The sequence below is a fragment of the Lissotriton helveticus genome, chromosome 8 (genome assembly GCF_964261635.1).
Source record: "Lissotriton helveticus chromosome 8, aLisHel1.1, whole genome shotgun sequence".
Taxonomy (NCBI): Eukaryota; Metazoa; Chordata; class Amphibia; order Caudata; family Salamandridae; genus Lissotriton; species Lissotriton helveticus.
The window spans coordinates 1,245,834,134-1,245,858,477 of record NC_136069.1 but is presented as its reverse complement, the minus strand read 5'-3'; the positions used below and the strand labels follow the sequence as shown (position 1 = coordinate 1,245,858,477).

At 49.2% G+C, this 24,344-nt stretch overlaps 1 protein-coding gene across 1 annotated transcript in view; it reads right to left on the bottom strand.

Annotated features, from left to right (window-relative positions):
* HERC2 (HECT and RLD domain containing E3 ubiquitin protein ligase 2) overlaps window positions 1-24,344 on the bottom strand; it is a 1,611,099-nt gene that overhangs the window by 1,395,474 nt on the left and 191,281 nt on the right. Inside the window, 1 exon segment of the mRNA XM_078658234.1 lies at window positions 22,433-22,584. Within this exon segment, the coding sequence (XP_078514360.1) occupies window positions 22,433-22,584 (152 nt within the window).

The following is a 24,344-nucleotide window of genomic DNA, read 5'->3' as shown; positions in this document are numbered from 1 at the left end:
GAACAAGATCTTTGCAGATATCAGAGCGCTTTACAAGTAAAAAATACAAAGTAAAATATACAAAGTAAAAATACAAAGTAAAGAAGCGAATATACAAAGTAATATATGAGGTAGTTAGGTACAAGGTGCTAGTTACATAGGTATGTCAAAGGACATGAGGTAGGTAACAGGTGTGGTAGTGTAGGTACACTGAGTATAGACAAACAATTGTGTCAATAGCATAAAGTGCAATAGCAAGGAGCATATACTTGCTTAAGCGTGTTTAGAGTATTTAGAGTTTAAAGGTGGGCCTAGTTGAGGTGGGTGTGTGCAGGATGGGAAGTAAGGATCGTTGAGGTGGAGAGGGTAAAGTGTGCAAAGTCAACCAGGTGCGTCAACAATATAACAATATACATAATCAACCAGGTGCATCAAACATTATAACAAAATACAGAGAGTGAGCGTATACAATTACGTAATTCGATAATACAGGGTACAATAGGCCATGGACGGGCAGGACTTACAGCGCAGATTCATGAGTGATACGTAGAAATAGGTCATGTGTATTTTGCCATGAGGATCGCTTTAACTTCATTCTTAAAGATAGTGTTGGAGGAGATGAGCCTTGTTTCAGGAGGGAGTGAGTTCCAGATCCTGGGTGCCATTCCTGAAAAGGAGCGTTTATACGTTTTTTCCTTCCGAAATCTTCGGGGTTTTAGCAAAAGATTGCTTGTGCTCCTAGTAGTTCGAGAGCCACCCGAAAATGTCAACTTTTGAGTGAGGTAGGCGGGTGAATTCAGATGCACAGCCTTGTGTGTCATGCATGCGATTTTCAGTTGGATTCTGGCTTCAAAAGGTAGCCAGTTCAGTGATTTAAAGTCCGGGGAGATATGCAAGTGTTTTTTTGAGCCTGTGACGAGTCTCGCTGCGGCGTTAAGGGACGCTCTTAGGGGTGCCGTAGTAGTTAGGGGGAGCCCGCAAAGGGCGGTGCTACCGTATTCTATGTGCGGGATGACTATAGATTGTACTGCAGTTTGGAAGTCTTTGGCAGGAAGGAAGGGTTTAAGTTTTCTCAGGGTATTGATTTGGAAGTTCGCTCCTTTGGTTGCCTTGCTGATGTGCTGCTGCATGTTGAGATTGGTGTCAAGTGTTATGCCTAAAGATTTTGCTGAGTCTACTACGATGGGCTGTACATTTAGAGCCGTTAATTGCTTAAGCCATGTTTGAGCCGTGGATATTTTAGCGGGAGGTGAGATCAGGAGGAACTCGGTCTTCAGAGCATTGAGTTTGAGGTGATTCTCTGCAAGCCAGGATTGGGTGTTACTGATCGTGGTGTTCAGCAGCATGATGTCCTTGGGAGATTGTATTTTGAGATAAAGTTGGGTGTCGTCGGCGTACATGTGAAAGTGCACATTAGAAGCCTGTAGCAACGTGGTGAGAGGTTCCATAACTAGGTTGAACAGTGTTGGGGAGAGGGAGGATCCTTGAGGGACGCCTAGCAATACCGGTACCGGAGAAGACAGCAGGTTGTTGCTTTTGATTCTTTGTGTCCGGTTGTGTAGAAATGAGGTGAACCACTTTAGCACAGTCCCAGATATGCCCATTCTTGTGTTTAACAGTTCGAGTAAGTTCTCATGTTTAACTGTATCGAATGCTGAGGAGAGATCCAGAAGGATGAGGAGACAGGTATCGTTTTGGTCTAGGATTTGGAGGGCATCGTCCACAATGTGAGTCATGGCAGTTTCGGTGCTGTGCCCTGCTCGGAAGCCTGACTGATGAGCGTTTAGGAGATCAAACTTATCTATGTGTTTAGTCAGTTGTAGTTGAACGCATTTTTCCAACAGTTTAGCGAGAGTGGGAATGTTTGTAATAGGGCGGTAATTGTTTAGATCAGTGGGGTCTGCTGTTGGTTTTTTTAATAGTGGTGTGACTTGGCCTACTTTGAGGGCGTTGGGGATGGATCCTTGTTGAAGAGAGCTATTGATAATCTTAGACCAGAGTGGGAGAAGCCACGGGGAAAAGTCTTTTACAGCGTTAGCAGGAAGGGGGTCAGAGAGGTGATTGGAAGGTTTCAAGGCGCTGAGCAGTCTGCCAATTTCTTCTACTGAGTAAGTGTCAAAGGATGACCAAGTAGCATTGTTCTTTGGTTGAGGTATTGCTGAGTGTCGGGGGTTGGAGTACAGGATAGCGTCATTGAGGAGATCGCTTCTTATTCTCTCAGTGTTTTGGATAAAGAAGGCAGAGAAGTCTTCGCAGGAAGGAGTAACGTCCATGGAGCTGATTGTCTGGGGATGCTCTTTGGATTGTGTTCTGACTAACTCAAACAGTTTTCTTGGACGATTTTTAGCTTGGGCGAGCTGGAGGCTGAAGAAGTCTCTTTTTGAGCGTTTTATTTTCCTGAAGTAGGCGTTTCTCTGTTTCTTTAGACTTTTTAGGTGCACTGCAGAAGGGGCTGACCTCCAGGTGCGCTCTGCCATTCGCATCGCCCGTCTATCCTCATTGAGGCTTCTGTCATACCATGGGTTGGAAGTCTTCTTGGACGAGACTCTTTTCAGTTGCAAGGGCGCCACCTCATCGATTATTGTGGACATAGTATTGAGATAGTAGTCATTCAGAAGTTGAACGTCTGTATCGCCGGGAGGGGGAAGTAGCCGATTGCAGCTGTTAGGTGGTAGGGAGTTTGGGTTGAGTTTCTTCAAGTCTCTTTTCCACACTTTGTGCTTAGGGGGTTGAACTGAATTAAGTCTGGTTTTTTCCTTGATGATGGAGACAATATGGTGATCTGACCAGTCACAAGGTTGGATTGACTCCAGTTGAATAGCGCCCTCTTTGGAGATGATAAGGTCAAGGGTAGAACCTCTCTTATGGGTCGGGCTGTTGCATATTTGGTTGAGATCAAGTGCGTTGAGTAAGCTTTTGAGGCTGTTTACCACTGTGTCACTGTTGTCATTCCAGTGGAGATTGAAGTCGCCAAGGAAAATTTGGGTGTGCTGTCGTCCTGAGTTGGCTGTAATTGTGTCCATGAGTTGTTGGACGAAGGAGAGATTGTCCCCCCGGAGGGTGGTATATAATGTGTAGTGAACATACCGGTTTGCTTTCGCTGATGATATCAAGGCAGAGGTATTCACAGGAAGTAAGAGAGGAGACGGTCACTTTGGAGACTGAGAGGTTGCTTCTGTAGATGCAGGCAATTCCACCGCCTATCTTTTTGTCCCTGTCAAGTCTAATGATACAGTAATTGTGGGGGCCTAGGATATCCAGTATAGGTGTGGAGGAGTCAGACAGCCATGTTTCAGTCAGAATGGCTAGGTCCAGTTCCAGGGACATGATGAGTTCGGCGACCTCCGTGGAATGTCTTTGGGCCGATCTGCAGTTGAGAAGTATGCATTTAAGGCTAGGGGTGCAAAGGGTGGAGGATGATTCCAAAACGAGGGGTACATTAGTGAGGTTGTTGGGGACAGCGCCTCTGTTGTTATCCTTTTGGTGCCTGAGGTGGTTAGATATAATCGTTGGGATGGACATGTTGTTGGTAGCTAGTGGCTTTTGGGGAGCCGGGTCGTAAGAGTGGAGAAGGGTGTGTACGTCAAGGTCAGAGATCGTGTTGGTGGTGCGTCTGGGGCGATTGGTGGTATTGCAAGAAGGGGTAGAAGTCCAATGTGGGGAAAGATGTGTGATGAGGCGAGAAGGAGGTGTGGAGGAAGTGTTGTTAGGTGTAGAGGAAGGAGGAATATTGCGCTTGGTAGTAATGAGATTGCAATTGTTATTGCGATTGTTGGTGTTGCGAGGGGGGATAGAAGTCCGGTGTGTGGAGAGTTGTGTGGTAGGGCGAGTAGGCGGTGAGGGGGACGTGGTGTTAGGTGTGGTAAGGGTGGTGATGGGGGGGGTGTCTGATGGGGTGTGTGATGAGCAACTCTTTAATGGAGTGAAATTCTTCTTTCAGTTGGAGGAGGGTGGACATAATAATGTCCAAGGTGATGATGGGCGCGGTGTTGGGGGAGGGTACTGGCGCTGAACCGGCGAATACGTTGACAGGGGGCAGTCCGGGTGGAGAGGCGGAACTGATGTGGGTGTTGGGGGCGTTAGCGAGAGGATAGGTGTTATTGGGAAGCGCATCCGTGCTAGGGGGGGGAAGGGAATAAGGGGGCGATGTGAAGGCTGGCTGTTGTGGGGGAGGAGGTGGAATATTGAGGAGTGAGCGAGGGGGGTGGGAGGTTGAGGGAGGGATACAGGCTAGGCGTGGCGGGAGTGCTAAGTGTGGGGGGGCGGAAGTCGGAGAGAGAGTCAAGATGTGTGGGGTGCCATTGGGGGAGGAGGGGTGCTCTGATAAAAAATGTGCGGGGGAAGGTACGGGAGTGCAGAGTGTGGGGGGGGAGACAGGAGGATGAGCGGAGGTAGGGAGGTTAGTAGGGGGGCTGGGAAAGCGAGTGGTGTGTGGAGGGACCAGGTCTATGTCTGTGTATGAGGGGCGGGGAGGGGTAGCTGAGACGGGCAGGTGATTGATTGTGGAGCAGGGTGTGAAGGTGAGGTGCGTGTCTTCTTGCTGCTGAACTGGGTTAGGAGAGTTAAGGGTGGGAGCTGTGACGTTAGGAGAGGTAGGACAGGGGGTGATATGCGTGTAAGTCCGAGGATTGGAAAGGTGCTCTTTGAGAGAGGGGAACATGTTGTCAAGTAGTTCCAGGTTCCTGTCTGTCGCTTGAATTAAGACAATCCCGTTGTTGTATATAGTGACGGTGGTTCTGCCTGGGAGGAGTTGGGACGATGTGATGGAGAGTGTTACGCCATGTGCGGATTTCCGGGAGGTGGAGATGGTGAATAGGGTGAGGAACACTTTTTTCCATTGCGCTCTGCGTGTGGTGTGGAAAATGATGTCGGTGTTCAAGGGTCCATTGACCGATGAGAAGTAGGTGTCGGCAAAGGGTGTTTCTGGGTGAGACCTAAGGAAGTCGTGTTTAAAGCGTTTAGTAGCTTTTTTGGTGAGCACGGGAGGGTAGTTTATTTTATATGTGTGTTTGCCGCTGAGCTCCATGTTGGTATGGTGGCAGTATAGCGCAGGGGTTGGTGAGCCCTAGTGATATGCCGGAGCAAGATGCACATGCAAACACCGCCGGTTATCAGGATCAGGGATGGCACGGCACTAGCGGGCAGAAGATACACTAGTGAGACGACAGGCATATGTGCAGTCGATGCATTACATGAAGGATAGGTAAAGTGAATACAGGTGAGTACAGGTATAGCAGTGCGGTTGCAGAGTTGTGTAAAGTGGTAGTGCAGAGTACAATTGGAGGAATAGTTCCGGGACACTATAGACCACCAATGGGTGCAGGTTGCAGCATTGTGTAAAGTAGAGCAGGGTATACTTGGAGGAGTAGTTTTGATAAAAATATAAACCTACACTATATGAGGTAGCAGTAGTGTAGAGTAGTGCAGAGTACAATTGGAGGAATAGTTCTGATAAAATACAAATCTATAGATAAAATATACAAATATAAAAATAAACAGCAGAATACACATGCAACCAGTCGGTTACAAGACACAGATAGGTGTGCGTCAGTGTAAAGTAGTTGGGCTTAGTCTGAAGTGGTAAGTTCTTAGTGTCAGTTTATAAAGTGAAGTGAATCAGTTAATAGCCCAGCGATACTGACTAGTCCAAGATGGCGGCCCGAGAGGAAGAGATTCGTCAAAATGGCCGCCATATAGAGGGGGGAAGAAACATTAGTCCTCTGTTTATTGTGGTTGCTTTGTGAGCCGGGAGGGCAGTTTCACTTTCCTGCTGGAGGGAGCCTTATCTTGAATAGCCTCGTGTCCACAGGCGGTGATTTATTGCCTTAGCTTTTTGAAACTTGGACCCCCGCCATTTTAAACAATGGGTTTTTAAATAGGACTGTCGGCATAAGCACATAAACAAAGTACCTTTTCTCTACTCCTCGTCCAGGCGGTGCTTAGCTCACTAAGGTCCGCTGCAAGAAACTGTGTCACCCCGGTGGGGCGTCCACAGCCTCCCGTGACCTCCGCTAGGTCCGTAGGGCTCCCGGTGCATCAACCAGCAGCCCCTCTCAGCCCTCCACACCGCCAGGACTCCTCTGCTGCAGGGCGGGCGGGAGGGAGGGAGGGAAAAAGCTCTCCCTGCAGAAGAAAACTCCGGGCATAGAGTGACCAACCTCAGGCTTGGGGAGGGAGGGCTGGCCAGAGCTGAATAATTTCTTTTTCATGCAATAACCTTATTAGTAATTGCATATATATTCCAGAAGGCCTTTTTAAAGTTTTCCTTTCTGGCTGTTGTCTGCTTCAAGGTTGGCTCCTCTCATATAGAGTGAGGGAGGAACACACTCCTGATCGATTATTCGGTCCTCGCACTCCCAATTTGAAAACTGTGCTACTTCTTATGAGTAGGTCCTTGTGTATTCATTCGCGGGATCCGTAGGGCAGGACGAGCAGCAGCGGATCTTGTCAGTCAATACGGGCAGTTGAAGTTGTTCTAAGATCAGGGTGGAGGGAGAAGAACAAGTTACTTATCTTCGGTAAAGCTTTTTCTGGTGGATACAGTATCTGCCTGTGGATTACACATCTCATGAATATCCCCTGCGCCAGCATTCCGCGGAAATGTTTCCTAGCTCTCCACGCCGAAGAGGTCGTCACAATGCCATGGCTCCGCTTGCAGCTCAGCATGACGTCACAGGAGCCATAAGAGGACCACGTCGGCGTTCATGACGTCAGTTCCAACCATTTTTTCTGTGCCACCGAGGCAAAACGGGCGGACTGACCATAGAGACAATGCATACATAGCACACAGAAATCACATAAATACAACCAGTGTAAATTGAAATAAGAAAGCTCACATTTCAAATAAGCCCTCATATAGACAAATAGAGGTAATACATAAAGACCACATGAAATCACTAAATTACCCAACACCTCTCTTAAAGGTATAAAAGGGTGGACAACGGGGAAGCAGGTGGGTCAGTGAGGAATCCACAGGCAGATACTGTATCCACCCAAAAAAGCGTTACAGAAGGCAAGTAACTTGTTCTTCTGATGGATACATCTGCCTGTGGCTTCCTCACCTCATGAATAGAATTCCACAGTAGTCCAAACGCCCGGAGGAGGGTGTCCACTCTTCTATACCAAAAAGTCTTGCAAAACAGAGTGCGCAAAATGGCCGTCCCTCCTCACATCGGAATCTAAGCAGTAAAGCTCTGCGAAAGTGTGGAGGACAGCCCAAGTTGCGGCTTACAGATGTCCAACACAGGAACACCTTTAGACAAGGCAGAAGTAGATGATTTAGCCCTGGTGGTATCAGCACTTATGCCTAAGGGAGGCTCCTTACCAGCCAGAGCGTAGCAGATCTTGATGCACAAGATGATCCACCTGGATAAAAGTGTCCTTGTGCACCACCTTGCCCTTCATACGTCCAGCATAGCCCACAAAGAGCTGATCATCCTGTCGGAAGTCCTTTGCTCTATCCAAATAGAAACTAATCGCCCTCTTTGGATTCAAGCGATGAAGCCTCTCCTCCTCCTCCTTGGAAGGGTGAGAGGGAGGATAGAAAGTAAGGAGGGTAATGGACTGACCTAAATGAAAGGGATTCAAGCGATGAAGCCTCTCCTCCTCCTTGGAAGGGTGAGAGGGAGGATAGAAAGTAAGGAGGGTAATGGACTGACCTAAATGAAAGGGAGTTACCACCTTAGGTAGAAAAGCAGCCCTGATCCCGAGTACCATCCTTTCAGCATGTATGGTCAGAAACGGAGGCTTTGAACTCATAAACCTGAAGCTCACTCACCCTCCTAGCCAAACTGATAGCCACAAGGAAGACCGTTTTGAATGATAGCAGTCTCAAAGGACAACTGTGCATGGGTTCAATCGAGGAACCCATAAATGCGCGGCCTCCATTTAAGGGGTAGTGGGAGGGAGGAGCAGCTGGGAGGCGGGAGCGCGGTGGCGAATGGGGCAGCGGGGGCGGAGCCGCAGGGATGCATCGGCGGGAAGGAGGACCGGGGGGCAGCGGGGGGGGGGGGGGGGGGGCTTCGGGTCTCAGAAGGACGGGCAAAATCACGGGGGCACACGGGGCACAGAAGCAAAAAACAGACACAATCACGGGGGCATATGGGGCAAAGAGGCAAACTGGCACAATCACGGGGGCACACGGGGCACAGAAGCAAAAACGGCCACAATCACGGGGGCACAGAGGAGAAGGGGGCAACAACAGGGCAAACCGGGGACAGAGGCACAGAAGCGGCAGGCACAGGAGAGCTTACCGGGTGGCAGCAGCAGCGAGGGCACAGGCGGGCGGCTGCACAGGAGGACCGTGCGGCGGCTGGGGGGGGGGCGACCTACCTGCTGGCAGGGTCAAAGGTCGCTCCCTTCAGTGCTGCGCGGCCTCCATTTAAGGGGTAGTAGGAGGGTGGAGCAGCTGGGAGGCGGGAGCGGGGTGGGGAATGGGGCAGCGGGGGGCGGAGCCGCAGGGACACAGCGGCGGAAAGGAGGACCGGGGGGCAGCGGGGGGGGGGTCTTAGAAGGAGGGGCACAATCACAGGGGCACACGGGGCACAGAGCAAAAAACGGACACAATCACGGGGGCATACTGGGCACAGAGGCAAACGGCCACAATCACGGGGGCACACGGGGCACAGATGCAACAAGCTTTTGCCATGCAATAGGTCTCGCATTTACGTGAGTTTAAGCTATTGGTATTGTAAATGACAATGCCTTTTATTTATGCTTTAAAAACAAAAACAAAAATAAAAGGCATTGCTATTTGCAATGTCAATAGCTGAAACTTGCGTAAGTGCGAGACCTACTGCATTGCAAATGCTTGTTATGTTTATGCAAAGAGCCCGATGTGGGAAAGGCTGGCTTGATCCGGTCGAGTTCCTCGTCTGGGAGGAGTGGGAACCCACATGAGGATTGGGGGGGCGGCCGAGCTGCCCAGCTCTGCATAGAGACTTGAAGCCCCTTCTCAGAGATGCAAAGATACCAAAGAGTTGTAGCGAGAGAGACCGAGGTAAAGGGCAAGCTAATTTGTATTTTTCCCCGAAAATAGAAACACTCATTATACCACCCTGTAAGAGATGTAATTCGAAGTTCGGGTCGGACTGAAATCCATGACTTCTGGCACAGACCACTGAAGCAATAGCATTAGCGAACACACTATCTTCTCACTAATCCTACATATACGAGGTCGCTTTAATAGCTCCTATATTAAAAAAAAAATGTAATATGAATTTAACAGAGTAGCACTTTTCGGATGAAAAATGGAATTGCATCTTTTTACTCTGAGAGTTCTCCGTGCCTGCTTTGTGTTAGAGATATAGCTCAGAGGGCTGCCACCTGCTGCAGAGATCTGCGACCAACCTGCAAATCTTACGTCTACCGCTCACAAGTGTCACCCTTCTAAAGTCCCTGAAATGATTACCCTCGGGCTACCCACGCCTATTGTTAACATTGCCAAGAAGCAGCTCATTTTGTAGTATGATTTGTGTAAATGGACAGTACCAAGATCACACATTTAATGCATCACAGCTGGACAATGTGGAGGAGTGGCAGTATTTTTTATGGAAGGAATGGCCTGCATTATTGCATGTGCTCGACAGGCGCATTAAACGGCAATAGGTATCTCCTTCTACAAATTGCCAAGCCCATGGGCTATCCCGTCTCGGTGAAGTTTTGAGTGTATACCCGAACAGCCCGATTATATTTGACCGTCCGTATTCTGAAACAACATCGCGCCAGGGCGTTTGTAAGTGCATGAGTTTATTACATCCATATCCAGTTTCATGCGTCAGCTGTGCAATTTACATTAACCATAACGCTCTGCATTAAGCACCTGGTGATCGCCATTCACAGCTGAACTACTGATTGAATGAGCATGTGCTTTCATTCAATGACGACTGGATTTGGGTGGCTGCGACTTTCTTTTAACATCATTGGGGTTCTCGGGATCTAATATAATGGCTTACATTTGAATTGCATTTGTACAGCGCTAACTGCCCCTATCGAGGCTTTGAAGTTCAGGTATAATGTCATACAGCATTTTGAGTAAGTTCAACGAGTATTTGAAGATAAGGGCTCACTTGAAACCTCGGAGAGGCCACAGCACAAGCAGGGGTAGAGCTCCGTGCACAGGTGTCTAACAAGACCATGGCTGCGTCAGCAGAGAGGCCAAGGAGGCCGCTTAAAACGAAGGGGCGTTTTGAGATGTGGTAAATAAATAAATAATACCCTATTTTTGACTAGACATATATCATAACAGATAGCTCAATAAATAAGAGTCAAGATTCGAGGTAGTAGGAGTTTTGCAGGTTTAATACAGCATAAGGACAGGAACAGGACAACCTGCATAGGAATAGGATGACAGGGCCCAGCAGCTGCTGGGGCTGGATCTGGGATGAGCGCGCTGACTTTTAATAACAATACATGAGCATATATACATAACGCAAACACATAGCATTACATTGCAGTAGGCGTAGCAGTGGGTGGAGCAGAAGGCGTGACGCGTAGCAGTCGCGAGAGATAAAGGCAAAAGTAGGTGTAACTGGGCGTATACATAGACATGTGGTGCAGACGTAACAGGATATGTCATGAATGGGGCGGAAACCATGGAGGGGGCTACCTAAGGAGCCGGGACCTCTAACCTGATGGTGCGCGCAAACTAGCAATGACGTATCACTAGGTGAAGCTGGGGGCTATGAACTCTGTGCTAGGAGCAGAGACTGAAGTCTGGAGAGTCAGGGCGACATGTACCTAAACAGTATCTAGTATCTGATGTTTAGAGAACATGTTGATATAAACTATAAGTCAGGAGAGGAAAGGCTAACAGACTCTAAGACTGGAGCATGCATTATTCTACATGTAGTACGTGATGAAGAATATGAAATGACCATTAAATACAGTATTCTCTAACATGGAGACGTGAAGGCTAGACAATGACGGAAACTATTGATGCGATTCAGTAGTTTAGGAATGCAGGGAAGGAGGACTGAACTGATAACTGGAATCATAACATATTCTTGGCAGACTCAGAGACTGAGCCAGGCTGCACCGGGCACTGCGAGGCAGGAAGTAAGTGAAGGGTCGAGGATACAGGTGGGGGCTGCATCCCTCCTCAGCGAGGCTTCAGGAGACAGGAGCTGAATTTGGTGTCCGGGCCCTTTTGAGGCCTAGAAACGGGGACTTTATAATAGAATAACGTGCACACTGAGAAACGTGGCAACGTAGCTTTACATAGGCCTGATATTCGTAGTATTCACGAGGACTGGAAACTGGCATACTAGAGGTGGACACAACTGTAATTGCGTCATTAATCGGACATGGGGAGTACATATGCATATTTAATCATGCACACATAACATATGATGGATGACACGTAGGGACACAGAACATGGCAAAATTTACTTTTCCACAGAGAGAAGCCGTTTCATCAACATCACCCCCTGGCAGTGTGGCCTTCAACTCAAGACTTGATACCAGCAGCTTCGTAAATTCAGACTACGAAATTACTGAAAGTGTTCAACAATACAAAATGGAGAACAAAGACTGATTTTTGGCAAAGAAATATAACCTATAGCACCCAATTACAGATGCCTACACTGCCTCCCAGTAAATGACAATCACATCACAGAAAAGCGTCTCCCTGTGACCCCTAGAACCAGAGGCACGCACTAGACGTCAGAAACAACCTACCCAGAGCAATCCAGACATAACACCGGTAAAGCATCTGGCATGTATACAGTCAATCGTTAATAAAAATAATTATGCCTCGCAACTGCAAGACCCCAGCCAGCAAGGCCCCGCCACTGCACGCACAATCCTACCCGTCCGCATGTATGCTGTACTGTACACACAGTACAACCGCCTGGCACTACTCACAAGTACCTCCCCTTGAGGAGTACCGATTTCCACTTTCCAGCACCTGAAAGCAAGGCAGTTCTGCAATTTACACAATATAGAAACAAGCATCGCGGCACCTGTGCTCCACATCTGGGCCGGGGAGGAGACAGAGGGGGATAGGAGCACGAGGGCTGCTCGCGCATGCGCTGTTCCTGGATCTGCGGTTCGTGCACAGTGGCGGCGATGCAGACTTAGGGGGCTCCTGTGATCAAGACGGAGGCCCGCGCGGTGCTGCAGTATGCTGATGAAGACACGAGACCAGCGCAAAGTCATAGCAATTGCTGGTAAGTGGGGTATATCTACATTTAAAACATTTAAAGACTTATATGTTGAATGCGGTGTTGTTTACGTGTCCACTAAAAGCCTGGTGTAAGTGCAGTGTCTACGCGAAAGTGAAACTGCATGCTTTTGCCTCGGGACAGGAGATGTGCGTGTGGCTGGACGTGCGCGTCCACGACCACAATCTGCTCGTGCCCCGGTCTGTCTCCCTTGAGAGGCATCTCAACAACAATAGGTCTCGAGAGCAAGACCTAAAAACGACCACCCTCAGAGGCACTCTCATCTAAAGACCCCCGGGACCACGCACACAATTCAGCGAAGCCATTGCAGACTTCGTCAGCCCGCACGCCCTAACCTCCTCAGACTACATCCTCCTAGGGGACCTCAACTTCCACCTGGAGAACAACAATGACAGCAACACCGCTGCCCTGCTGGACAACCTCGGACTCAAGCAACTGGTTAACACCCCCACCCACTACGCCGGACACACGCTAGACCCCATCTTCTCCTCCAGCAAGCACATCTCCTTCAGCCACTCCACCGGACTACACTGGACAGATCACAGCTGCGTCCACTTCAACTTCAGGAGAACCATGACCCACCACCACCCGCAACAGGTTCCCCGCAGAAGCTGGAGCAAGATCACCGCCGACCAGCTCACCACCTCCCTCAGCCAGAACCCTCCCACCAACACGACGGACCCCAACGAAGCAGCCCGCAACCTCACACAGTGGCTCACCAACTGCGCCGATTACCTCGCACCACTGAAGAACCCTCCCAGCAGACCCGGCAACAAGAAAGCCTCGTGGTTCACCAACGACCTCAAAAATTCCAAGAAAACCTGCCGCATCCTCGAGAAAGCCTGGCGTCACGACCAGACAACAGAAAACATGACAGCCCTCAAGAACGCCACCCGCACACACCACCAGCTAATCCGCACCACCAAAAAGACAACATTCAAAGAACGACTGGACAACAACACCCACAACAACAAGGAACTCTTCAGCATAGTTAAAGAGCTCTCCAACCCCAGCAACAACGATATCACACCCTCGCAAGACCTCTGCTACTCACTCGCCTTGTTCTTTCACCGCAAGATCGCCGACATACAGAACAGCTTCGGCGCACAGACCACGCACCCAACCACCGAACCAGCGTCCCCCCACCACCACCCTCTGCAGCTGGACCCCGGTCAGCACCGAAGACACCACCCGCACGATGAACACCATCCACTCCGGCTCCCCAACCGACCCCTGTCCACACCACATCTTCAACAAAGCCGACTCCATCATCGCACCCCAACTCCGGGACATCATTAACAGCTCCTTCGCATCGGCCACCTTCCCGGAGAGCTGGAAACATGCCGAGCTCAGCGTCCTCCTGAAGAAACCCACCGTGGACCCCACGGACCTCAAGAACTTCCGCCCCATCTCGCTCCACATTTTCCTGCCAAGCCATCGAGAAGACCGTCAACAAACAACTCTCCGCCTTCCTCGAGACAAACGGATCCCTCGACCCCTTGCAGTCCAGTTTGCGAGCAAACCACAGCACTGAGACCGCCCTGATCGCAGCTACCGACAACATCAGGTCCCTGCTCGACAACGGGGAAACAGCTGCCCTCATCCTCCTGGACCTCTCAGCAGCCTTCGACACCGTATGCCACCGCACCCTGATACAGCGCCTCAGCAACACCGGAATCCAAGGAACGGCCTTGGAGTGGATCATCTCGTTCCTCGCCGGAAGAACCCAGAGAGTCCGCCTCCCCCCGTTCCGATCCACGGCCACCGAAGTCATCTGCGGCGTTCCGCAAGGATCCTCGCTCAGCCCCACCCTCTTCAACGTCTACATGAGCCCACTTGCAGTCATCGCACGCCAACACAACCTAAACATCATCCCCTACGCTAACGACACCCAGCTGATCCTCTCCCTCTCCAACGACCCCGCCACCGCCAGAGCCAGCCTCCAGGAAGGAATTAAAGACATCGCGGAATGGATGAGGCTCAGCCGTCTGAAACTGAACTCAGACAAGACGGAAGTCCTCATCCTGGGACCATCCCCCTCTGCCTGGGACGACTCCTGGTGGCCCCCTGCCCTGGGCACCGTCCCCAAGCCAACGGACCATGCACGCAACCTGGGCTTCATCCTGGACTCCTCCCTCACGATGGCCAAGCAAGTCAACGCTGTCTCGTCATCCTGTTTCAACACCCTGCGCATGCTCCGAAAGATCTTCCGGTGGATCCCCACCGAAACCAGGAAGACGGTCACCCAGGCCCTCGTCACCAGCCAACTGGACTACGGGAACACCCTCTATGCTGGAACCACAGCCAAACTCCAGAAAAGACTCCAGCACATACAGAACGCTTCTGCACGACTCATCCTGGACATCCCCCGTCAAAGCCACATCTCTGCCCATCTGAAAGACCTGCACTGGCTCCCCGTCAGCAAGAGGATCACGTTCAGACTCCTCATCCACGCACACAAGGCTCTCCTCGACAATGGCCCCAAATACCTTAACAGCCGCCTCACATTCTACACACCCACCCACCAGCTCCGATCCGCCAGCCTCGCCACCGTCCCACGAATTTGCAAAACCACAGCCGGAGGAAGATCCTTCTCCTACCTGGCGGCCAAGACATGGAACTCCCTCCCCACCCACCTACGGCTGACCCAGGACCATCTCTCCTTCAGGAAACAACTCAAGACCTGGCTGTTCGAGCAGTAGTGACTCCCCCTCCTCCCAGCGCCTTGAGACCCTAGCAGGTGAGTAGCGCGCTATACAAATTTGTTGATTGATTGATTGACAATAGATTTAAATCCCACTGGGGCATAATAAAAGGAGTGGGAGGAAACATGTTTGTCAGTCCCTTAATGAGCCTTAAGACTATAGGAGACTTAAAAAGAGACGGCTGATCAGGCAAACGAAGAAATGCTGACAAGTATCCTTTAACTGTGGCCACAGCACAACCCTGCTGGGCCAAGTAAAGCGAAAAACAAAGATCATCAGAAAAATGTGCTTTCAAGGGATCAATGGACTCTCCACACCAATTAACACATTTTGACCACCTGTAGGAGTAGATCGACTTGGTGGAGTGTCGCCTGGCTGATAAAATAACGTCAAGCGGGAGAGAAAAAGAATTCAGGTTGCCCTGTTCAATCTCCAGGCATGAAGGTGCAAGCTCTGGAGGTGGGGGTGTAGAACCTGCCCCTCCGTCTGCGAGAGGAGGTCTACCCTGAGAGGGAGACGGAGCGGAGGGTGCGACGAAAGGTGAAAAAGGTCCGTGTACCACACCTTTCTGGGGCAATCAATATAACTTGGGCCCGGTCTTGGCGAATCTTCCTCAGAACGTGAGGAATCAAGGGTATGGGAGAAAACGTGTAAAGGAGTTGTGCGCTCCAACTCAACTGAAACGCGTTTTCCAACGCTCCCTGCCTTGGAACTGGAGACTACAGAATGACGGGCAGTGCGCGTTCGAGAGTAGCAAACAGGTCCACCTGAGGAGTGCCCCACGTCTGGAAGATATGTTGAACTACCTCCGGATGAAGCCTCCACTTGTGGTCGTCAGAGAACCGCCGACAGACTGTCCGCAAGCACATTCAGCACCCCGGCCAGATGATTTGCATCAAGCAAATCCAATGGTCCTGAGCCCAGGACCAGAGCCGCAACGCCTCTCTGCAAAGACGGTACGACCCTACTCCTCCCTGTTTGTTGATGTACCACATCGTGGCAGTGTTGTCCGTCAGGACATGAACCGACTGACTGCGAAGGGAAGGGAGAAAGGCCTTGAGCGCCAAACGAATCAAACGCAATTCCAGAAGATTGATATGAAGCAATCTCTCCTCCGGAGACCAAAGACCCTTGATCCACAGATCCCCCAGATGAGCACCTCACCCTAGGGTAGAGGCATCAGTTATCACTGTGGCCACCGATGGAGTAATGTGGAAGGGCTTTCCTTGAGACAGATTGCCCTCCACGCTCCACCAAGACAGGCCCGCTGCACCTTCTCTGGAGATCCTGACTGACTCCGTGAGATCTCCGTTGTGCTGATACCACTGCCTGCAGAGACACCACTGGAGCGCCCTCATGTGCCAGCAGGCATGATCGACCAAAAGAATGCAGGAAGCGAACAGACCGAGCAGGCGTAAGACCTTCAGAACTGGAACAACCGCTCCATTGTGAAACAAGGGAATCATTTCTGAATGTCGAGAATACTTTGCAAAGTTGGGAAAGCTTGACAGTGGTATCCAGTACTGCCCCTATAAACAGGTTGTGCTGTGAGGGCACCAGGTGAGACTTGGGTACATTTATAAAAAAAAACAATTTGTACAAAAGCTGTATTGTTACCTGCAGATGATGACGCACCATCTGTGGAGACTCTGCCTTCAGAAGCCAGTCGTCCAGGTAGAGGAAAACCGGGATCCCCAACCTCCTGAGATAGGCAGCAACCACTGCCAACACCTTGGTGAAGACTTGAGGTGCAGAAGTAAGACCAAATGGAAGGACCGCAAACTGGTAGTGCTGCGAACCAACCGTAAATCGGAATTTCCTTCCTGTGTGACTTCAGAATTGGAATGTGAAAATATGCATCCTGTTAGTCGATGGACACCATCCAGTCCTCTCATTGCAGTGCCTGAAGAACCTGCGCTACGGTGAGCATCTTGAATCTCTCCTGCTTGAGAAACAGATTCAAGATTCTGAGGTTCAGGATAGGACATAACCTGCTATCCTTCTTGGCGGGAATCAGGAAATACCGAAAGTAGCATCCCCGACCCCTTTCCTGCTCCGGAACCACCTCTATCGCACCTTTTTGTAACAGGGCAAGTACTTCCTTCTGAAGGAGAAGTAAATGATCCTCCGTGCAAAACCCTTGGCAAGGAGGAGGGAATCCCCTGAAGGGAAGGGCATACCCATTTTCTACCAGATCTAAAACCCAAAGGTCCAAAGTAATACATTTCCAATCCTGTCGAAAATGGGTAAGCCTACCTCCCACAGGACCCACATGATCCAGGATGGCGGATCTAGGGCTGCTTTCCTGCATTATCAGGAGGGTTTGAGGAGGTAGAGGGGGAAGAGAAAGAAGGCTGACAGCCGGCTCCACGAAGGCGACCTCTGTCTTTACCCCTGTAGCTCTTGTACAAGGGATTTTGTTGCTGTTGCTGTGGCGGTCTGAAACCTCGAAAGGAAGACTTGCCAAAGCCACAGTACCGTTTATACCCATAACCTCTTGTCTGAGTCTACAGACCCAAAGACCTTTCCGTTGCCTTACTGTCCTTAAATCTTTGCCGGACAGATTCCACCTTTTCTCCAAAAATTCTAGACCCATCAAGTGGCAAATCAAGAAGAGCAGCCTTCGCATCAGGATAGAACCCAGGAGATCTCAACAAAGCATGTCTCCTTGTTGCAATGGATGAACCCATCCCCCTGGCAACAGAATCCGCCATATCCAGGCCAGACTGGATGACTTGGCAAGCTGCAGCTTGAGAGTCAGCCAACACCTCACTCAGATTCCCCCTGTCCTCCTCAGCCAACTTAGGAAGAAGCTGTTTAGCAGAGTCCATTAAGGCATGAATATATCTGCCCAAGAGACAAATGGCGTTGGTAGATTTAAGTGCCATGCTAGCTGAAGAAAAGACCTTCTTTGCAGACTTTTCCAACTTCTTGGAATCCCGGTCATCTGGAGCCTGCGGAAAAACCCCTGTAGATTGCTTCGAGCAAGAAGCCTGCACCACCAAATTTTCAGGAGAGGGGTGAGAAGAAAGGAACACTGGATCTCCAGGAGCAGCTCTACATCTTCTTGAAACTGACCTTGAAACTGCAGGAGCCGAAAGATGGTTGCAGGAGCCGAAAGATGGTTGCAGGAGCCGAAAGAGGGTTGCGCCACACATCGAGGATTTGCTTAGTCAGTGCATCATTAAAGGGTAAAAGTGGTTCAACCATCGAAGAAGGAGAATGAAGCACTTCCGTGAGTAGATTAGGCTTATACTCCGCCATAGGAAGCTGCAAATCCAAAAGTTCAGCAGCCTTCCTAATTACGAGGGGGGAGTCTTTTGAGAAGCAAAGTTCCACTCTGGAGAAGTGTCAAGTCCACTTGCCTCACACAAGTCCTCAAGCACATCTTCTGTGTCATACACTTCTCCTTCCTCTCTCTCTTCAGCCTGGTATTGATCCTCCTCCAATAATCTCTGTGCTTCTCTACTCGAGCGCATCTTCGGCTGCGGCGTCGCCACACGCGGCATCGATGGCTCCGGGAGCGGCGTCGATTGAGGATCCAATGTAGTAACCGGCGCCGATCAAATCTGAGAAGCTTCACGGGATGGAGCCGGGAACGGACCATATGGCGTAGACATCCTCGGAGCCGAAAATGCCACGACGGCGTCGCCGGCAAGAAAGGCACAAAGGGGGCCTGCGGATATTAGTGAGGCACACCCAAATTAAACGCCAAAGGATCCATGGGACAGGAAGGTGCACCAGAGGGGTACACGGCTCTGGCGAACACGCCATACATTGCAATCAGAAAATGCAATGGATCCGAACCCGGCGCCGGAAACGGAGGGTATGGAGCCGGTTCGAGATCCAAACAAGGTAACTTTGGAGTCGGAGCCACTGGAGCCACAGGTGGAGCTGCCGGAGCCGAAGGGACCTCTGTATCAGCCAGATTCGACACACCTCCTGGAGTCAGTGAGAATCTCGGCGTCTATGTCTGCTCCGGAGTCCCTTTATATGATGGAGAATAGACCGGAGTAACCCGAGGAGACACTGAAGGTGAAGGATAGACAAAGTCTCTTTCTCAACGTCGCAGGAGAAGGCAACCTCGACACCACAGCCTTCGACGACCAACGCCGAGCAGCATATCTCCTCTTCTTCTTATGCTCCCTCTTGGAGTCATGTGACGTCTAAGACTTAGACTTTGACCTTTTTCGACCCCTTTTTTAACTTTTCTCGCCTTGGCCATATCTAGCTTGGCTTCTCGTTCCTTCAGAGCCTTTGGATTCATCTTCCTGCAGGAAGAACAGCCCTCGATGTCGTGGTCGGACGACAAACAGAAAAGACAATCTTCATGCGGGTCAATGATTGACATATGGCCCCCGCATTCCTTACAGGGCTTAAAACCTGACTTCCTTGGGGCAGACATGTCAAAAGAGAAAAAGATACAAACGAAATTACAAAGTATCCAGTCGAAAGTATGGAGAGTCCCAGAAAAAACCGTTAGTGTCGATAGCGTGGGAAAAAAGGGAACCGACTTCATCACGCCGACGTAGCCCTCTTATGTCTCCAGTGACATCATGCGGAGCCGCGTGCAGAGTCATGGCATTGTGACGACCTCGTCGGCGTGGAGACCTATGAAAAATTTCAGCGGAATGCTGGCGCAGGAGATATTCATGAGGTGAGGAATCCACAGGCAGATGTATCCATCAGAATGACACTGTTTTACTTAGCAGATGCTGACCACTAATGTTGATGGCTGCTGGAGTTGTGGCTTTTTGGATGTAGGTACTAAGACAATTGTGATGGATTAAAGATTGATGAACCTGGGTTGCCAATCCAAAAGCATGCAACGAAGCCAGGAGCGTTTCCTTATTTTTCTAAAAGCCTACAGCTTTACATGCTGTCAGCCTATCCTTTAATCTTGTGCAATTAAACATCAGCATGCAACCAAACAAAAAGAATTACTCAGCAAGAAAAAACGAAAAATCTCTTGCTGAGTTTTGGATTTCAGATCTGTTGGCATCAAAAATTAAGAGAATTGCCTAGTGATTCTACAAAAGTAGCCATACAATAATAAATCTATAACATCCACTGTGGATCCGATAAACTGCTTGGTCACTGTAGGAAAGTAGAAACTGCTTCTTATGGTTAAACCCACTTTTTGCTTGATGTGATGCTGTTTTGACTAGTCTAACTGGGATCCTGCTAATCAGGACCCTAATCTATCTGATTTCTCCCTAAACTGTTGTGTTCAGTACCTAGGTACATCCCAGATTGGATCCTGAGGTACCCTTGTCAGTCCCTAGTATATGGTACCCATGTTCCCAGGGCATAGGTACCCCAGAGGTCTCCCATGGGCTGAAGCATGTATTATGCCACCCATGGGAGACCATTCAAATTGGAACTACAGGCCTGCCATTGCAGCCTGTGTAAGTTGGTGCTTGCACCACCTACTAAAGATATAGGTTTACTATATCTAAGGGTCACTGCACTTAAAACCTATAAGTCAACCCTATAGCAGGCCTTGAAAATCATTAGGCAGGATGCTTGGTTTTAAATCAGAGGGTGCCCCTGCATGAGCAGGACACCCCTGCAGCCTAGGGAGACCATTCTCCTAGGTTGTCAGTAAAGCACCCATTTACTATATAGAGGGGCATCGCATAATTAAGCGATGACCATCTCAAAATTGGCTGCAACGAATCTGATCACGTTTGGTATCAAACACGTTGGAATCATACCTCCCACACCGTAAACGGTGTGGGAGGTAGGATTCCAAGCACTGGAAGAGCCCTCCGTTAGGCTCTCAGTGTTCCCGGTACCAGCCTTCTGGTCCTGGATAGCAGAAAATGGTTGCTGCCGACCAGAGACACATTTCTACCCTCCTGCTGCCGAGCCAAGCTCGAGAAGAGGAAAGTGGAACAATAGGCATCCTGTCATAGGGAGGTGTGACCACCTCCCAGACAGGATTTAGTGTATTGGGGTTGGGTGGGTATGCTTGCCAGCGCCAGAAAGTCTGCATGAGGGGCACATTTGGTGTCCCTGTCATTCGGCTAGTTCAAACCAGTCCTGGGAGCCGTTGGCTCCCACTCTGGCATGAAACTGGACAGAGGACATGGGAGTAACCTCCCCCCAGTCTAGACCTTCCCTGGGAGGGTCCCCTGAATTGTCCCAACCCTTCCCCTAGGGTACTTAATGGCTTACCTGAGGGCGGGTCCTGAGATTTGTCGTGGGACAAGATTCAATTCAAATGCCACTTCAACTTTGACCGTCTGGACACACTGAACTTCGCTGGACTTCGTAAGGGCCTGACTTAGTCTCCCTGTATCGTCTGTGTCCGTGCTTCATACAGAGATCCTGCAAGGCCTATGGAGCAAAGACACTTGTAGGAATCTCTCTTGAAGTGAAGGAGTCACTTCCCTGCATTCACAGGCACCTCATCACTGCTAACCGGTCTGCTGATCCCGAGCTCCTGCGGACTCCGAAGGGTTCAACAACACAGGTGTGGGTTTGCTATGTCACTCGAGGCCTGAGCTGTCCTTTCACTGAGTTTGAGGCAAGTATCCCTCGTGGGGGCTGCAATAACCAAACTCCTGTGCACTGCGTACTTTTACAAGTGCAAAGGCTTGTTGGCATCTTTGCACCAAGTACATCAGGCTTAGCCCCAACCTCTGGCAACTTCTTCCACCAAGATCTTCAGCCACATCGCATAGTGGCCTGCTGCTTTGGTAAGCTGCCCGATATTCTCCTGCTACTCCAGTGCCTTCGGCCTGGGGGTCCTGTGGAGGGTCACCTAAGTCTTATTTGGGCTCCCCTAATTGCTCTGGCCTGCCCAGACTCCCCTGCTTTTGGAGTGTCCCCTGGACCTTGCTGGTCCCAATTTTGCACCTTCTTGACTTCCTCCATGGGTTGCATTTGCCAAGGCTTGTTGGTGCTCCCGCCAGACACCAGCCCCTTAGCACTCGACATCCTTCGTGGGACAGCTCGTATCCGGCTCCTGGTCATCCTCAGCATCACCTGGTCACCACAGCAACAGATGTCAAGGTCATCGTCATCTTCCCTGAAGCAACAGACATTGGACGGCATTCGACTTCCAAGTCTCCTGGTCACTCCCGAGTGACAGACTGTCCCCTCTGCTTTCAGGTACTACTCTTCAAGAATCCACGTCTGGATTCCCCCGGACACTTTCTCCTCTTCCAGGCACTTTCCTGAAGCCTTCCAATGGGTTTGACTGCGGTTTCCTACGCCACTTCAACCGGCTTTCCTGGTGTAGGTAACATGGGTACTAGGGTATCCACTGGTGGGGTGGCTCTCCAACCTTCTGTCTTCCACGGGGTTTCTTCAGGGTCCACTGGGTAGGGTCCTTAATCTTTAAAAATACAACTGCAACCTGCACGTAGAGTTAGTTATAATATTACAAGTACATTATATACGTCAATAAAAAAATGTAATTGTTAAGGTAAAACTAACAAATAGTCAATGATTATTTTGACCAATTTTAGAACTGCACAAACGAAAATTATCAAACTGAGCTTAAAGGACTGCAGTTCTTGATGCACTGAATGAATCAAAAGTAGATTAAAAACGTACAGTGTATCACCATGGCCTAATCTTCCACCATCTCCACAGCCCCAGGAGAAGACCTCGCCTGTTATTGCCAAGGCCAGATAGTGCTGGCCATCAGAATGAGCTGCTATCTTCACAATGTTTCTTGTGCAAAGGCCCTGCACGGGCTGAGGTGCCTGTAAAGGAGACAAATTAAACAAGATTTGCCCGTTGTAAAGAACAATACAAGATATAGTAGCTTTTAACAAGGGTTCTACTTTCAGATAGCATTTTTAAAATGTCTTTAATAAGTGGTTATATTCAGAAAACCTCTTCATTCTAAATGCCCAACTGGGAGGATTATATTTCATAAATGTAACACAATTTTGGATATACGTCTATGAACCCATTGCTTTAGATGTTGCAAACAGAACATTGCTCTGCAGGAAGTTGATCGCCAATCAAGTATGTTCATCTGAAGGATCAGGCCAGAATCATGTCCCAAAATGAACTGCTGTCATGTGCCATGTACTACTATATACTCCAGCTAACAAATGCACCTACTCTATGCTGAGATGTAGGTATTGTCAACATAAAACTGAACTTCCCAGAAACACCTGCAAAAACAATGTAATTCGTCTCCTAGCCCATTTGTACCCTACACATGACTAGCACATAACTGCAAATACACTTATGAGATGTCCATTACATAGAAGTCCAGTTGACTAATCACAAAGTGTTTTGCCAGATAAAGGGATATGTTACTGAGGAATTGCAATGAGCACTACATCGCAGATGAGCTAGTCTACTGAAATATATTACCAAGCACTGAAGCCTAAACATTAGAACCGATTTCGGCCATATTTACTTTCTTACTCTAAACTCATTCATGGCATTGGTTCATAAGGGGTGTGTACATTACCTTATTACAGTATCCTTTTCGACACATTATTAAGATTAAAACAGTGTTCACAGGTACAGAACACCTAACATAAGCAGTGTTACCTGTAGAATTTATTCCTGGTTTAAGATTTATCCTTATAAAATTATGTACCAATCACTCCTCCTGGTAGACACAGTCCCCCAGGTAAGTTGATCTTATCCCATCCAGTGGGAAAGCATTAAGGTGAAACAGAAAGCGTATTTCTGCCTTAGTCCCACTGTATAAGGAGATCGGCAACTGTGCAGCAGTCCTACTACTTTTTGTGTTATCTTCTCCTATTAACGAATCAGAAAGCCAGCATCTACGAAGGATAATGAAACTAGCCAATGACCAATATGGGCAGAGAGTGGGCGGGGCTTTAAGTCCATACTCTAATACAGTATACTTCGCCCAGGCTCAACCTAACAACAGGAGAGCTACTCACAGCCTATCCACAGAGAGAACTAGTTTCTAGGAGGGAGACCGTGGATTGTGATGTGCAGGGTCCAATATCCAAGATGGACAAAGGCACCCACACATAAAGGCCACCATTTTGAGTAGCACACAAGCATGACGTTCTAAGGACTACAACATTCATCTATCCAAGTAGACATGTGAAAAGTCACACTAATGAAACAAGTCTTGACTCTACAGTGAAATAGAATAAATAATGAATTGTAGAGAAGTTTAGAGTTTTAAGTGCTTAATCTTTCCAAGACCAAGCATGCCCAAGAGTATAGTATGAGAGGAAGTGATAATTTTGATATCTAATTTCTCTAAATTGAAATTACCCTTCATCAGTGTGACCGAGGATTAGCACCTGCAGCACTAATCTGAAATCTTTTAGGTGAATTAAATGTGTGACTTACCCGAGAAAGTGAAATTGATAATGGTCAGTCTTTTAAATTGTCACTAAGTGGTAGAAATGAGAGTGAGGGGTATACATATATCTCCAGACAATAGGATTCCGTGCCAAACATAGCACGGAATCGGCCCTACTGGCCGTTATGGAACATCTAAGGGTGACACAGGACA